At 46.3% G+C, this 16,771-nt stretch overlaps 1 protein-coding gene across 2 annotated transcripts; it reads right to left on the reverse strand.

Annotated features, from left to right (window-relative positions):
* Nucleotides 1-345: 345 nt before the first annotated feature.
* Gimap8 (GTPase, IMAP family member 8) lies at nt 346-16,197 on the reverse strand. Of its 2 annotated transcripts, none has more exons than XM_041640680.1 (5): nt 16,100-16,197; nt 11,870-12,524; nt 8,652-8,697; nt 4,355-4,978; nt 346-1,870 (listed from the first exon to the last, which is right to left on the reverse strand). In XM_041640680.1, exons 1-5 carry the CDS (start codon nt 16,189-16,191, stop codon nt 1,257-1,259), a joined length of 2,031 nt encoding a protein of 676 aa, XP_041496614.1. In that variant the 5' UTR covers nt 16,192-16,197; the 3' UTR covers nt 346-1,256. The 2 variants fall into 2 exon arrangements, with proteins under 2 accessions (XP_041496614.1, XP_041496613.1); XM_041640679.1 differs by having other exon boundaries at nt 346-1,894.
* Between the last annotated feature and the right edge of the window lie 574 nt (nt 16,198-16,771).

Raw genomic sequence — 16,771 nt, forward strand, 5'->3', positions numbered from 1 at the left:
TCTGTTTTATGTCAGTAAAATCCACAGTCCAAGAAAAACATAATCAGGTCCCATTTCTCCTGCCATCTCTGTCTACTCTATTTCATGGATAGAAAAGCACAGTCCACAGATTTATCCCTGGGTCTGGCCACCATCCTTTGTTGCCACTGGCTTGGCCTCCACTAGGCAATGACAGGCCAGCCTAGCAAAGCACTCACCATCTCCCAATCTAGCTATCCTCTCCCCACAAAGGTTAAGGCAGTTTACAAAAGAAGAAGAAGAAGAAGAAGAAGAAGAAGAAGAAGAAGAAGAAGAGAAATTAGGCTCTTTCCCTAAACCAGAAAAAATGTCATCAGAAGGAAAGTGTGAAGTCACAATCCAATTCATCTTTATTATCTCATCCAATGTGATATACTTATACAAGCACTTTCTACAAATTACTGTGTTAAGACGGATGTGGCATTCAATTATAGCAGAATCACTTCTTGACCTTTTGCCTAAGATAAAGTATAATAACAAAAACATATCAATTCTGAGACTTCATTATCCTACCAATAGGTTAATCTTGAAGCTAACTAAACACATATGTTTTTTATCTTATCCTCAAGGTACATATGAAAGTAGCGGATATTTAAAATGCCTGATCGTTAATACACTTTGGAGATGGTTTCATATTGTTCATCTCACATATGGTCCACCTCAAGCACTTCCAGTAGATCTTCTCAGCCATGCACAAAACACCAGGAAATAAATTTCACACTAGTAGTGAAGCAGGGCACAAAGACAGAATGAAGTTGTAATGTTGATGTTCATATCCACTTTCTGCCATGCCCAAGAATGCTGGCCTTGTCTGTGTGTGTGTGTATGTGTGCATGCATGTGTGTGCATGTCTGTATCTGTCTGGATCCCCTGGTTCTTGAGGTACTATCTTATTGGGGCTCAACATTGACCTGAGCCTTGGTCATGATGTCAATCCTGACTCTGTCTGACCTGGCAACATGGTTTTGACCCTTAATATTATCTTGATATTCAAAACATTTCCAATATTTTCTACCTTATTCTCTTTGTCCTCTAATTCCCCACTGCTTGACCTTACTTGACAATTTATTCATCCAAACACCTATATCCAACATGAGATGCATTTATCCTTCAGTCTTTAAAGTCATGGACTTTCTTTGAGGGGAACCATCCCACCAGTCCCGCCATCCCTTATCCCACCCACCTCTGTCTGATGGCATCCCTATGTCCTGGACCTTTTGATTGCTCACTTGAGCTCATTATTTAAACACACTAGTAATTTTTGTTTTAATTTGATGGCCAACATGCACCCACGAATCGGAATGGTCATCCCTGAGACTATTGGCTATTGCCAGCAGATCTTTCACCTGGGTCTCCCGGTCTTGACCGGTTTCTTTGTTATTAAAAGCACAAACTCGCCCTTTATACTTCTTAAGTATTCTTTTAAGGGCTTTGTTCTTTGTGTTACTAGTATAGTCATGAAGGTCTCCATCCCCTAGATCCTCCTTCCGTGTAAACAACACAATCATATCTCTCATATCTTTTTCTTTAAAAATGACCTCCAGTTGTTCCACCACTGCCTCATCTTCCTGGGTGAACCGCCCCAGCTGGAGTACCAGGACAAAAACCTTCATTCCTTCCTCACAGAGAGATAAACAGTAATTGACCTCCTCCTTTAACCTGGAAGGATCTTTTTGAAGATCAGGCAGCTGGCTGAATGATGGAGTGTCCACCACCACAATATCCTGCCAGTCCACGGTCGTCCTGTCGCTCTGGCTCCTACTGGTGATGGGCTGAGCTCCAAGTTGAGACAGGAAGGCAGATCTCCCCAAAATAGTGTTCCCAGTTGCACTCTTCCCAGTACCACTCCTTCCTAAGAGGATGATGTTTAAGAGTTCTGTTGTAGAGGAAATTGGGAAGGACTCAGGAAAATGCAGAACTCATCTTTCCAAGTTATTCACAGCACTAGTTTCATCCTGAAGCTCACCAGGCATCCCCCAGCGGCTCTACCCACACATGAGACTGGTGTGTCCAGTTCATGTGGTCTATGAACTCAACGGAGGGACTTGGACAATGCTCTGTCCACTGTTCATCTATGAAGATAGCATACCTCCTGCCTCTGGATCTACTCTGCTCCCTTCTCTAGGACCTCATCTTAATCCCTGGTACCTAAAAGAAACAGTGACCTTATCTTTGCCTCTTACCTTTGCTGGGTCTAGTCCACACATTTCATTCTTACCTTCTGTTCCTACTGTGAGTAAGTCCCCCTACTGCAAGCTCCTAATAATCATAGCAAAATGTCTTTGAGTATTCAAAAATCTAGTCCATACAATTAGATTTTCAGGGGGGAAAAAGCATCTATTCACATTCTATGAGTGGATTACCAGTTGTGTTGGTTGTCTCATACTAAAATTCACTAAAAGCAGGATGAACCTCACTGTTTCTTTCAATGGTGAGTCAAAGAAACTTCCTGGTTAAAATAACTGCCCAGGAACATTGTTGTTTGTGGTGTTGGCGATGGAAGAGAAGGTTCCCTATAAATAAGTATCTGTAGGTGCATAGATCTGATTATATTTACCCTTCTGGGTGTTCCTGGTGCCTTTGCACTTTGAACTGTGTTTCTTCTCAGTGGTCCTCCATCATGAGCTCCTTGTCAATCACTAATGTCTACCTCAAACCAAAGAGGGAGGAAAGCCCATCTCGGTCTTCCTTCCAGGACAGCTGGTGAGCTATTCCTGCTGAACCCAGTCTCATAGCTATGCTTAAAGGGTTAAAATAGATCACTGATCTGCACCAGCACAGGCAAAACATACGTGCACATGCACACACGCAAGCACACACTCACACACATGCTTCAGCACTCATGTCGTGCATTGACTCGGTAGTCAAGTCTGTCTAATCCACTCTTCCTGCCACTTGAAGCCCTGTTTCCGTGAAGGCCATTCTTATCTTCTCCTAAGAGGCATGCTCAGCCGGTCATATTTCTTTTCTTGAAGTTTCCGGTGTGTACTCTCTGTGGTGTCTCCCTTTTCCCCCCAACCGTCTAAACCTTCCTATTCTCTAAAACCTGTTTCAAACTGAGTTTCTCCAATGCTCTCTCCTGGCTTTCCTATTTCCCTAGACTTCTTTAGGTAGCTCCTCCAGGTGGGATGTATAATGGGCCATAAACAGAGACAGCTGTTTGGGGCACTAGTCTTCCTGGGTAAGCACATCTGAGTCGGAAGAGAAGAGAGGAGTAGAAATGGGAAAGACCCCAGGTGAGGTCCATAGAGCAGGAAGTGTGGACAAGATGGGCAGTTCCTTCCTCAACAGGTAACAGCTGGAATCACCTCATCTAGTGCCACATGGTTCCCATCTGCCACAAGCATCCAGGCTCTCTGTCCTTGTCATGTCTTAGCTCCTAACTCTCTTGCTCTCCCTGCTACATGCATATAAGGGTGTTCATATAATGTATGTTTAGATGCACATGTATGTGCAGGTATACATATGCATGAATGGTATTCATAGAGAGGTCAGAGGACAACCACAGCTGTCATTGCTCAGCTGCAGGCTACCTTGGTTCTAGAGACAGAGTCTCACTAGCCTGAAACTTGGTAAGTAGGTAAGGACGGCTGGCCAGCAAGTCTCAGGAATCTGTGTGGTCCAGTACCAGGAACGCAGCATTCGCTGCCACACCTGGCTTTTTTGACATGAGTTCTGGGGATCAAACTCAGGTTTTCATGCTTGTTAGTCAGTGAGTCATCTTCCAAGCCCTACTTACACTTTCTTCTAGTTTCCCCATCTCCAAAGCAGGGAAGAATAAATAACCCAGAGAGGGTTCTGGGTTAAGAAAACAGAAAAGCAAAACAGTGACCTGAAACTGTCATCACTGAGCTGAGTGCTGAGTCCTGGCAACAGCAGACAGCAAGGGGATCGGGAGAGGTCTCCATGCTGGAGACGTGGGATGGGGTCAGGAAGGAACTAAAGACGGGCCATGAGAGTGTACATTAAAAAAACTTGTACCTTTAGGATAATTTGAAGAAGACACCAAAGTAAGTTTCTGTTAATTGGTTTTGAGACAGGGTCTTATTTATAACCCAGGTTGACCTTGAACTCACGATTCAATCAATGAACTTGAACTCCTGGTCCTCCTGACTCTGATTCCCAAGTGTTGGGACTACAGGCATACACCATCACACCCAGCTGATGATCTGCTGGGGATCAACCCTAGTGCAAATTGGGTAAGCACTGTACTGAGCTACACCTCCAGCCTAGACCTTTTCTCACTCTCTGCACTTCCTTCAAAAAGTAATAGCTCTAGACCATGCCTTACACTCAAGCGCTGGATCCCAAAACCGTTTGCTATGCCCAGCTGTACCTTTCTCTCTGAAGATGCAAGGCTTGTTGCCATTGCGCTGCACCAAGCTCTCGACTTGGCTCAGGAGTTTGTCCACCTGGCTCTGCTCCTCCTCCACAGTTGCCCGGTAGTTGAAAGCAGTGTATCTTTCTCCAAATTTCAAGCTGAGGTCCCGTAGATGACTATTTTTACTTATAAATTCATCTAGAGCCTGATCCTCTAAATCTTCTTTCCTGGTAAAGAGAATAATTGTGAACTTGGTGAATTTTTCTCCAAAAATATGTCTGATGGGGTTGAACATCTTGTCGTCACACTTTATCAAAGAGCTCAGTGGTGTCACCAGCAGGAAGGCATGGGGACCTGGAAAGGTGAGTTTCTTGACATCAGCTGCATCAGGCTTCCACGATGAGATCTCTGGAGAATCAATGACCAGAAATTTCTTCCTGTTCCAGATCCTGCTATGGGAGACAAAGTCCTTGGTGACCTGCTGCTCACTGAACTGAGTCTTAAAGGGCCACTTCCCCAGAATGATGTTTCCTGCCGCACTTTTCCCAACACCGTGCTTCCCCATGAGGAGGACCCTCAGTTCCGGCATCTCCACATCCTCATCATGTCCTGTAAGCTGAGACTCTTTCCTCTTTGTACCTGTGAGACAAAACATATAAAAATAAAAAATAGACCCAGTGTCTCCTCCTGCCGTTGAATACAGCTGTGAACTACTCTACAAAGCCTCACCCTCTGCCTAAGCAGGCCTTTCTCCTCGGGCAGAGCCCAGCCACCCAGGTAGAAACCACAGGAAGGAGGAATGAACTAGAAGGACTATGGGAAGCCCAGGATTTCCCAGGAGAATGGCTTTGCTAAATTGAACTTCCGCTGTCCCTCATTCTTCAAAAGCAAATAAGAAAGCATGATGTCATGGGCTAAGGCAAGGGCTGTGACAACCTGGTTATTAAATATCCCTTAGCCTTATACTCACACAACAAATACCCAGCTGTTGGTTTGTTTGGGTTTTTTTAAACATGTATGAAACTCATGCTGAGTGCAAGAATCCAGACACAAAACTGACATTGTGTATGGCTCCATTATCTGAAGTTCAGAACAGGACAAATTCATCTGTGTTTATGGAAGTTTGCAATGGTTGTCTATGAGAGGAGGCTGTAAGAACTAATGTTCTTCACAGAGGAGAGGATATTATTTTTATATTAACTTTCTAATTAACATGCAAAAAATGCTTAACCATTTGTGTTTATTGTCTCATTATTTACAATATAATAATAAGCCTAGAAACCAACAACAGTTAAATGAAGAAAATGTGGTATGGGGGATTAGGAAACAAGTCAGTTGCTAAGCAACTTGCCTTGTAAGAATGGGGAGTCTAGGTCAACATCCTAAACCCATGGAAAAATTAAAATCCAAGCGTGATGGTGCACACTTGGAATCCCAGCACTTGGGGGCAGAGACAGGTAGATCGTAGAGCACTTTAGCCAGGTAGTCTTATCTACAGGGTGAGCTCCAGGCCAGGACTAGATCTTGTCTCAATAAAAAAGTGCATGCGGGCTGGAGAGATGGCTCAGAGGTTAAGAGCATTGCCTGCTCTTCCAAAGGTCCTGAGTTCAATTCCCGGCAACCACATGGTGGCTCACAACCATCTGTAATGGGGTCTAGTGCCCTCTTCTGGCCTGCAGGCATACACACAGACAGAATATTGTATACATAATAAATAAATAAATATTTTTAAAAAAAGTGCATGGTACCTAAGGTGATACACGGAGGTTGTCCTCAGGCCTGCACGTTTACACAATACACAAGCATGTTCACACTTACCTGTACACACTCATGTACACATATACAAATGAGAACACTCAACCACAAATGTGATGTGTATATGTGTGTGTACACATACACACACATACACGTCCATCAGTCTTATTTGGATATAAAGAAGAATAAAATTAGGTCTAGATGGACCTAGAAAACAAAACAATGAGTCCTTGCTACATCCCTCTGCCATTTGGGCAAATTGTTCTCCTCTGACTCTCAGAACACACAGGGTAGGATGCCCCAGTCTGTTGAAAGGGTGAGAGAGGATAACACCCGGGCAGTCTCCGGTAACTTGACAGGCATGGAGCAGCTACAAAGGGTTCATGGTTGAGGAAAACTTGAGTCCGGCTTTGAGTCCTGCTCCCCACACTTCCCCCTTGCCCTCACACCCTGCACATAGCAAAGAGCCCCTCACCCTACTGTCCACACAAGCTGCTTACTCAGGTTTCCATACAAATATGGCTGCTTCTCAAGTGCTCCCCCAAGCCACATAAGCCAAGTGTCATGCATTTCCCTTTACCCAAAGAGTATTATAACCTTAGTCAGAATGGCCATCAAGAACACAAATGACCACACATGCTGGTGTGCATGTGGAGGAAGGGAACAAACCCTTGCATAGTGTTTGGGGGTAAAAAGTGGTACAGATGTCTTGAAATTCAGTCTGGAGGTTTCTCAAAAGAAATGGAAATAAAACTGCCCTCTGACCCATCCATTCGACACCTGCCATATACCCAGCAGACTCTATACCACCCTGCAGAGATCTCTGCTCATCTGTGATTATTGCTGCTCCGTTCGCAATAGCTAAGAAATGGGGGAAACTTAGCTATTCATCAGCCAGCGAATGGACCATGAACATATGACACACATATGTTCATACATATACACAATGCGATATTATTCAGCCACGAAGAGAAATGAAGGTCACAGGTAGATAGATGAAACTGGGGGTAGTTATACTGAGTGGTGTAACCCAGGGCCACAGACAAACGTCTTGTCTTCTCTCTCATATGTGGAGCCAAGCTTGAACTTCGTAGTTCTGCTGGTTTGGTGTGGAGTTTCTGTGGAAGCAGCAACTGGGAAGGAGTATGAAGGTAGGTTCCCTTGCAGAGGCAGGGATGGTAGAACATAGGTAGAAGGAAAGTAGATGAGAGGAGAGAAGCTTGAGGACGAAGGGGTGTGCATATTGGAGAGATGAGGGGGTGGAAGGAGGATTAGCCAAAAACAAAGGGTCTGTGAAAAAGCCCTTGCAGAAACCACTGTCTTGTAAACCCCCCCACCACCACCACCACCAAGGAACACTAAAGGAAAAAAAGTATCATATTATTCCATTTGTTATTTCTTTTCAAATGACACAGGTGCTGGGAAGAAGACAGCAGACCTAGAGGCGGTGTCTTCTTTCTCAGCCGCCATCAGTCCCATGGTAGATACCAGCGCTCCCGGACCATGGCCATATGCAGCATGTCATCAGCTCCAAAATATCCCTCTAGCGACTACAAGGACAGCAGTGGCCTTTCTCTAACCTTGTCATCCTGAGGACAAAATAACCCCTAGAGTTTCTAGTTGTAGAATTACCCCCCACTGCTTACTAGCACCCAGTCCAAAGACTTCCTTGGAGCCACCTAATCAAGCCATGTGCCACTGCAAGTTCTCTCCAGCCCCGCGGGCTGAGGTGTCCCCTGGGTTAGATCAGCCATCGGCACATGCATGTCCTGAGGGTTTTCCTAAACAGCATTGGCTGAATTTTTAATCCCCAAGGCCTGAAAACTCAATGTGTTGACAAGACACCTTCATTTGATGATCTTGTGAAAAAGAGTGCCTTCCATGGCCGCTAGTTGCTATATCCATGCCGAGATGCTATAAACTGTACATGGGCTGTACATATAAGTTTATAGACTTTGAGGCTTGAAGTACATGTATGTTATTTCCTAATCCACAACGTCAGTTTTAATTATTACTACTAATTATTATTACTAAATTTCATAAATGACATTTTTGTTATTTTGTGGTACTTCCCAGTCTGTGAGCTTCACTTTGAGATTTTCAGTTTTTCCACAGGGCTGACCCAGAAAGAAGCTCAAAATGCATCTGTGGCTTCAGAAGCCTTGTGTGTCCTCACTGCAGGCATTCTGCTTACTATTGTGTACCGGCCTGTGCTGCTGCACAAGACACACAGTTGTTGGAAATTCATACAAAGATGCTGTGAGCTAGTGCCGTCCATGAGGAGTGCCCTGGTCGCCATCAGGAATAAGAGACTCGTGACCAGGAAGAAGAGACAGAGTTAGGGGGAAAGCCATGGAAAGTAAGGCTGACTCCATACACAGAACAGGGGAGGCTAGGACCATCGCAGTGCCCCACCTTGCCTGCAGGAGTCCTCCGGGAGCCGCTGGGTCTCCAAGGACCTTTCGTTTCTGATTCATTAGTTTTCCACCTTACTTTGGCTGGGCAATGCATTAAAAGAATGTAGACATGAGTCTAAAAGCTTGGGTGATCGACTTACCACGCAGATTGTCCCCTCCTTCATATGTAGCTTTATTCCCACAAGCCTAAAAGATAAAGGGGAAAATGACATACACATAGCTAAGAATACAGTCTTCTGCGCAATCACAGACAGACAGACAGACAACTGGAGACAGAATATCTGCTGAGGAGGAAGAGGTCACAGTAAGGTCATGGTCCTCAGGTTTCTCTGTGCTCCTGCCCAGTTTTCAGTCTCGCTGATGCTGTTGAGCACGTTCCCAGAGATGGAGGCATTCCCAGCACCCCATTCCCTTGCTGCTCTCTGGGGTGGTGACTGAGCCTCTGATGGGAAGTTAAATTGAGAACACCCCACCAGGTGTGAAAAATCAAACACATAATTAACATGAAAACAATGCCTTTCAGTCTTGCAGATGGGCTATTCCTGGAAACCTCCTGGGCTTCATTCTAATCTTATCTCTTGATGTTCAGACCAGTCAGAAGAGTCTGCCTCTGCTTCCTTACCTGTTCTCAGGAGACGTCTTTAATGTATTTGATTCTCCCCCTCTCTTTTTATCTTTCTAGCTCTCTTTCTCATTGTTTCAATGTAAATATGCTATGCATGATATAAAAAATTAATAATCTTCCATATCCAACCTAAAAGAGACAGCTGTCAATGCTTACATATCCCTCTATATTTCTCTATGCTTTTACAAATATGCACAAGAGTCCACACACATAGGCGAGATTCATGGGGCTTCCTGGTCAGCAATTTACTAGGTATCATAAACTTCACACCTACACAAGTTAATTTAGATGGTACTACCCGCTCCTTATGGTTGGTGCGTCTACCCTACACTGTGGACATATGCAACTGATGTAGCTGTCCTCTCAGTGGTGGGTCTTTGGGTTATCTCTGGTTTTGCTACTTCAAAAGACGCTGTGGTAAGAATCTTTGTACAGATTATCTTTATATATTTTCCCTTTTGGATTGCTAAAATCCTTAATATTTTTAAAAGATTTATCTATCATTTTTATTTTACATGTGTGTTTTGCCGACATCTTTGTATGCAAATCCCACGTGTGCAGTGACTGTGGGAGCGAACAGAGGGTGACAGATCTGAAACTGAGCTACAGATGGTTGTGAGCCCCCATATGGGTACCAGAAACTGAACTCAGGTCCTCAGCAAGAGCAGTAAATGCTCTTAATCACTGAGCCATCTCTCCAGCCCCTGAAATCCTTAATATTCATAATCCCTCTAAACCCCACACATCTCAATAGCAACAGCTAAGAAATACTAAACATCTCTTTATTAACAACTTTTTAAGCATCTCATTTAATCTCCATAGCAAATTCCAGGTACATCTTATGACATCGTTTTTCCACAAGACTTGGCAGTGTGGTTAACAGAATGGGTGTTTTCTATCCTCATGGGCTTCGGAGGGAGGCAGCTATTGTAACTGTATCTACAGGAGCGCCTTGAGCTGGTAGTGACTGACATAAGCGGTATCCTGAGGGCAGAGAAGTGAGGAGCCAAGCAGGGATGAGAGAGTCAAGAGGCCGAGGAGATGGAGGAAGTGAGTTGATGCTGAGTGGTTAGATCCACAGAACAGAGCTGGTGCACGGTGGGAAGAAAGGCAGAGGCAGCTATGCAGGTGCACAGTGCCAGAGTGGGCATGAGCATAACCCAAGACGGGAGGGAAGGCCAGTGAGACCAGCATAGAAAGCAGGATACAGGGCAAGCAACCAAGCTGAGTCTTAAGATCAGTGAGAAGATGCTGAGCATTTTAAGCAAGGTTTTCTTGTGGGAGTCATTCTGAGCTTCTTCTCTTTGCTGGCATCCCTGTGTCACGCTTCACTCAGGGAAGAGACACAAAGCACACATCAGCGTAGGAGACAAGATGTCATGAGCCTGTTTCCTCATCTGTAGAACAGCCTTACATGGCGTTCACGCAAGTATTTGGTGATGTGTGAGTCTGGCCTTTAGTAGGTGCTCAGTAAATGCTGACTTCTCTCTTGCTGCCATTCTGCTTAGATTCATTCGTCATCAGTTTTGTGGCTTCTCTCTGAGCAGATGGTGCCACGGTTCACCTTCTGTTTGACCCTTGCCTTGCAGAAGCCTCTGTACTGATGTTCACCTGCTCACCCCATGTGGTGAGGACCTGGCGTCTGTGCAGAAACCACTCCGTTGGGTGTCAGCTCGTCACAGGAAGTCTGCATTTCTGTAACTGCCTTGGTAGCAAATGCATTTTCCTCCCACGTTAAAGAATGAAATGTGACTAACAGCTGGCGATTATATGTGACATGAAGTGGAGGACGTCCATACGTGAGTGAGGTGAAAACTGTCAGTACGTTAGAGGGCAGAAGTGCTGATGTCACTAGACCTTCAGTGATTCCAGGGACGTCAGAGAGCAATAGTTTCAGAGCTAAGGCTCTGTGGGGAGCAACACAACCATTGGCTAAGCGGAGAGGAAGGCGGGACTCTAAGAGATTTTAGGGTGCTGGGTGGTGACAGGTTTGAGCAAGCCAAGGGTGAGTTAGTGTCAGGGTCCGACAGAGCCTGAGCTGGCAGAACAGAGCTGAGCTAAGGCTACAGCTTTAGAAACCGAGGACCACAGATGGTCCTCCAGGACCTAAAAGTGAGGGGTCTTCTGGGAAGAACATGAAGAAATGAAGGAGAGTCTAAGGAGGCACTGAGAACATCGTCTTTTGGGCCAGAGACAGGAAAGAGACTCGGAAGACTTTGAAACAGCCAGAAGGAGAAGTGGGGAAAAAACAAGACTGGGTGGGGTTTTTGTTGCTGTTGTTTTTTTTTCCTGTGAAGTCTAAAGAAAGGCTGTGTAGAGTCCAGTGTGTTCAGTACCATGAGGGGCCACAGGAGACAAGGTTTTGTCTCCCATTAACTTTCCAGGTAAGTCCAAAGGTCCCAGGCTGACACTCAAGCAGTTTGATGGTTCCTATTGCTCCAGAGCAGAGGTTCTCAACCTTCCTAATGCTGAGACATTTTAATACAGTTCCTCATGTTGTGGTGACCCCAAACATCACCAGTGTAACTTTGCTACTGTTAAGAACTATATTGTAAATATCAATATGCGACCCCATAAGACCCCTGTGAAAGAGTCGTTCAACCCTCAAACATAAGCCACCGGTTGAGTAACGCCGCCGGACAGCATGTAAACACATCTCCCTAAACAAAGCAAACCTGTAAACACACAAGATAGTCCACTGATCTAGGACTACCTTCCTCCCACCAGTCCTACCTGGACTCCACAGCCTTCCATTGTCAAGGGCACGAAATATGGCTCTGGGCTTTCCTCCACCAACCGCTCAGTCAGATCTAGGAGCCGGGACGCCTGCTGTTCCCGCTGCTTCCTGTCTGCCTTGTTGTTGAGAGCACAGTATCGATCTCCAATGTTTCCAAGCAACTCCTTAAGAGGGCTCTTGCTTTCCACGTAGTCCTTCAGCGAGTCTTCACCCAGCTCATCTTCCCGAGTGAAGACAACAATCATGTGACTGGAGGCTTTAGGGCCAAACGCAGCACGGATGCTCTGAATGGTCTCCCTGTCCTCCTCAGTATAGTGGCCAATGGGAATGACCAGGAGCAGCGCGTGGAGACCATCAGCCGAGTGCTCCAAGCACTGCTGCAGGTTCTGCTGCCTGACCTCTGCACGGGACAGTGAGGAGAAAAGATCCGGGGTGTCGATGACAACGACCCGCTTCTCTCTCAAGGTCACACTCTCACTCTGGCACCGGTTGGTCACCATGTGGTCACTGAACCTGGACTCGAACACGGCTTTACCCAGAATGGTGTTTCCTGTGGCGCTTTTGCCTGCGCCACGTTTCCCTAACAGCAGGAGCCGCAGCGTGGATGTTTCCAGGTTCCCCTTGATATTGTCCTCCTGGCCCCCTCCGGTGCTGTTGAGACAAGAGCTGAGCGTCAGTGCTCCACCCACGGCAAGTGGAGAGGGGACCACAGGAAGGTGGTCTTCCTTGTTCCCTGAGAATTTAAACCACTGGGTTGCAAGGCAGCTCCGCTGTAAGGTCTTGCTTTGCTAGTTTGAGGCCTGGAGGTCTATGGTAGCACGTGCTTGCAATCACGGCGACTGAGAGAAGCAGAGCGCCTGCGCTCACTCACCAGCTCACCTAGCCTACAGCAGGAGTTGGACCAAGGGCTTCATGCTTTCCAGGCAAGCACTCTACAAACTAAGCCTTATCCCTGGCCCATGTGGTCCTGACTATAAACTTTGATATTTATTTTAGAGGACTCGGCCTAATATAAACATTTTAAGGAAGAACACGAAATCGCCGTGAGCTCATCTCAGAAGTGGTCGTTGCTAAACGTGTGCTTCCTTCATAGAATTCCACAATGGCTTGTCTCCTTAGAGGGTTCCTCATTCACTAGCAATAACATGTTTCTCAACCATATTTAGAAAATGAAGAAAAGCATGGACAAAAATGTTAGAAAGCAATCTGTGACGAATCACCAAAGTTTGCAGTGCTTTTACTGCATGTACTTGGCCCCTTCACGCCCACACGGAGTCAATGTACTTCCTGATATCCATGAATTCCCTTCAGTTTGGGCCTAGGTTTTCCCTGGGAGTGGCTCCAAATATCAAAGCTAAAAAAGCAATGGTCAGGGGGCTGGCTCATCTGTTAAGAGCACTGACTGCTTTTCCAGACGACCTGGGTTCAATTCCTGGCACCCACATGGCAGCTCCCAACTGTCTATAGCCCCAGTTCCAGGGGATCTGACATCTTCACACCAAAATATGCAAAGCATAAATTATTTAAAAAAAATAAAAGAAGCTATGGTCAAACATATCACTTTAGAATATTAGCTATGGAGGAAAGACCACCTCAGAGACACAGATGTGAGGTAGCAGTATCCCTCACATCCAAGCTATGCTTGGGCCGGCTGCAGGTGTCTCACTCCCTGTGAGAGCTGCTGCCCAGGCTGAGCTCGGGGAAGCTGTTCTATGGGGCTGCTGGAGTGTTGAGGCCAAACCCTGAGCATGTTCAAGAGGCAGCATATGAGTAAAGACAGTTGTAGAATCTTTAGGTTTAACGTCGTCTGTCCTGTTAGGTTTTAGACTGCTAAAGTGATCTGTTATCCACTTTGGCCTACACCTCCCTTTTGAGATAGGAAAATCGGCCTTGTACTGGCCTCACCGCTGTGCAGTGAAAGCCTTTGTTTTGACTTCCCAGGTTCACAGCTGGAGGAGAATTTCTCAGGATAAGCCCTGCCTGGAGTTTCATCCTAATTTGTTTTGGATAAGACTGGTTAAAGCTGGGATGGCATATTAAAACCTCAGGAGTGATTCAGATGACATGAGTATGCCCTGGTTGTGACTCAGACACAAACTTGAGGTCTAGGGGTCAAGTTTTATGATTTGAATGCCTCCGCCAAAGCTGGGAACTTCATTCACCATTCAGCAATGTTGGGGAATGACCTAAGAGAAGAAGCTTTGGGAAAGGGACTCTGCACTCACAAGCAGATCCATGCCCTCCTGGAGGAAGTGTGCTCCAGATTATGGGGAGAGTGGATCATTATAAAAATGAGTTTGTGGGGCAAGAAAGCCGGCTTCACAGTTAAGAGCACTGGCTGCTTTTGTAGAGGACCTGAGTTCGGTTCCCAGCACTCACGTGGTTGCTCACAACCACTTGCAACTCGGTTCTAGAGGATCTAATTCCCTCTTTTGGCCTCTGCAGGCAATGAATTATGTGATACACAAAGATGTATTCATTTTAGGTGAGTTTGTACCCCTCCTGCTGCCTCCTATGCACTCTCCTGCCCCCTTCACTTCTTCATCATAGTATAACACAATCTGAAGGTTTTTGCCAGGCATGGACCCCTTGATCTTGGACTTGGAGCCTCAGATATCTGGTGATAGCAGTAAAGGATGCACTAAGACACTCTACCAGGCCATCAGGTAGATGGACAACCAGCCCTCCATCCTATGGAAGTCTTATGTATGTGATCAGAAGGATGAACTGGTTTCACAAAGCAGTATCCCCAATACCCTTACGCCAACTACACCACCTTCTCCCTCCAGGCCATAGTCTGTGACCGCATAGGAAGTCCCCTGCAATCAGTTGACAGAGCAAAGGGAGACTTGGGTTTTGATAGATGATTCTGTATAATATGCAGGCACCACCAGGAGAGGACAGCTACAGCAGGGTGGCCCAGTCTTGGGCATCTCTTGGGGACAATGTCAGAAGGATATTCTCTCTGTGGGCAGAACTTTGAGCAGTGCACTTGGTTCATTTCACTAGAAGAAGAAATGGTCAGACATGCAACTATTACCAACATGTGGGCTCCAGCCAACAATGTGGCTGGGTGGTGTAGATTTGGAAACAGCATGCCTGGGGAATCAGGGCTAAGCTGGTCTGGAAGAGGTGTCTGGAAGTAAACCAGGAGAACTTCTGAGCGCTCATCGAAAACTGACCACAGCAAAGGGGAGACCTTGGTTATCAAGTCAATAGTATGACCCACTCTGTTGGTGCCAGTCAGCCTCTTCCTGCAGTCACCCAATTATCAGCAAGGGGCTCAGGCACAGAGGGACCACAGTTTGTACATGGGCCTGGTCATGTGGAAGTAGACGGTGCCATTTCTCCCTAGCCATGATTCATGCTTCAGGAATCCACAGGTAGAGTCAAGTGAGGATGACATCACCAGCTTCAGCAAAATGTTTGCTTCCAGTCCCCAAGCCCTTACACTCTGATGGCACAGAGGTCTTGGTGACAGAGAGCAGATGTTTCCACCAGGACACAATCATCACCCTATACTGACAGTTAAGACTGTACATAAGTCCCTCTCTGTGTCTTCTCAGGATGCAGCCAGAGGGTACCACGAGCTCAGCCATTGGGAGGAGCTTCTGTGACACATGGATTCATCCCACGTCAAGGGACAAGTGGCCACAGAGAAAGGAGGTCAGAGAGGTGCCCCCCCAGAGGCCAGTGGAGAAAGAAATTTTGTCCTAACCAGTGGGTGTGTTAACATAAGAGGGGGTTCACAGGTAAGGGACGTTTAGATTAAATTGGACTTCCTCCAACACATAACTAACTGATCTTCTGTGCAAGGACTGGGAAATGTTAGAAGAGAGAATCTAGAACACAGACTCTGCCATCTGCCTCAGGAAACCCACAATCCCCATAGCACCTGATGACTTCCTGAGAACCCAACTCCTGCGATGCCATCTGCTAGGCTCTCGGACCTCCCAATCGACACTCTTCTTCCCCCTTGGGTATGGCACCTCCTTGACAGACCTCCTGGCAGGAAGCAGCCCCACATACTTTCTTCGGAAGTTTATTCTACACCCGTCTGGATTCAGTTGGAATCACATGGTTCCTGCCTAGATAAAACTGTCCCCGGGCTCTTAAAATCAAAGCTGGCAAAGGACAGGCTGCCTTCCATGGGCCAAACACTCCCCCAAAGGTTTTGATAGTGCACACACACACACACACACACACACACACACACGGAAACATACCTTGGTCCTTCCCCCTGTCCTATTGATGTCTTGCAGCTTCTGGGCTCCACCTGGCTTCCTCCAGCTGCTCCTTCGTGGGATGAAGTGGCCATCTCTAGCCTCAGGCCAGTGGAAGTGAATCCTAAAGAGGGCCAGGAGCCACACAAGGAGAGTCAAGGATTCACCAGGTCACTAAGACCCCAATCTCCCTATTTTTCTAGGAAGAAAGAAGTTTCTAAACGCATGTATTATCAGTAAAGCCTGAGAGGAAACTCAGAACACCCTTCACCGATGAACACGGAAGCTTAGGGTGGGGCCAGCGTGAACACACTGGCATAGCTTTTCTAGAGATGCCTTTGGGGGCCACCATGTGGCTGAAGGCTGTGGGAGCACAGCTGTTCACATAACAGAAGAGCCAGTTGGGTTTTGTCCCAGTGAACTTCTGCTGTGAGGGTGACCAAAATCTAGAGTCATCTGGGAGGAGGAGGCCTCAACTAAATGATTGCTCATAACAGGCTGGCCCATGGCCTTGTCTGAGAGGCATTTCTTAATTGCTAATTGATATTAGACAGCCTAGTTTACAGTGGCCTGTGCCATCCCTAGGCAGGTGGACCTGAACTGTGTAAAGAGAGATAGCAGAGCAAGCCAGAGAGATGAGCAGTAAGCAGCCTTCCTTGATGGTCTCTGCAGTAG

This window comes from Microtus oregoni, unplaced genomic scaffold (genome assembly GCF_018167655.1).
Source record: "Microtus oregoni isolate MIOR12 unplaced genomic scaffold, Mior012 000064F_ref0000363, whole genome shotgun sequence".
Taxonomy (NCBI): domain Eukaryota; kingdom Metazoa; phylum Chordata; class Mammalia; order Rodentia; family Cricetidae; genus Microtus; species Microtus oregoni.

Excerpts from the sequence above, each read along its gene's own strand:
- Gimap8 (XM_041640679.1), bottom strand. The coding sequence starts at position 16,191 with ATGGCCACTTCATCCCACGAAGGAGCAGCTGGAGGAAGCCAGGTGGAG. Across the intron at positions 12,525-16,099 it reads GGACAGGGGGAAGGACCAAG|CACCGGAGGGGGCCAGGAGG; the intron begins GTATGTTTCCGT and ends TTGTCTCAACAG. Across the intron at positions 4,979-8,651 it reads AGGAGGGGACAATCTGCGTG|GTACAAAGAGGAAAGAGTCT; the intron begins GTAAGTCGATCA and ends TTTGTCTCACAG.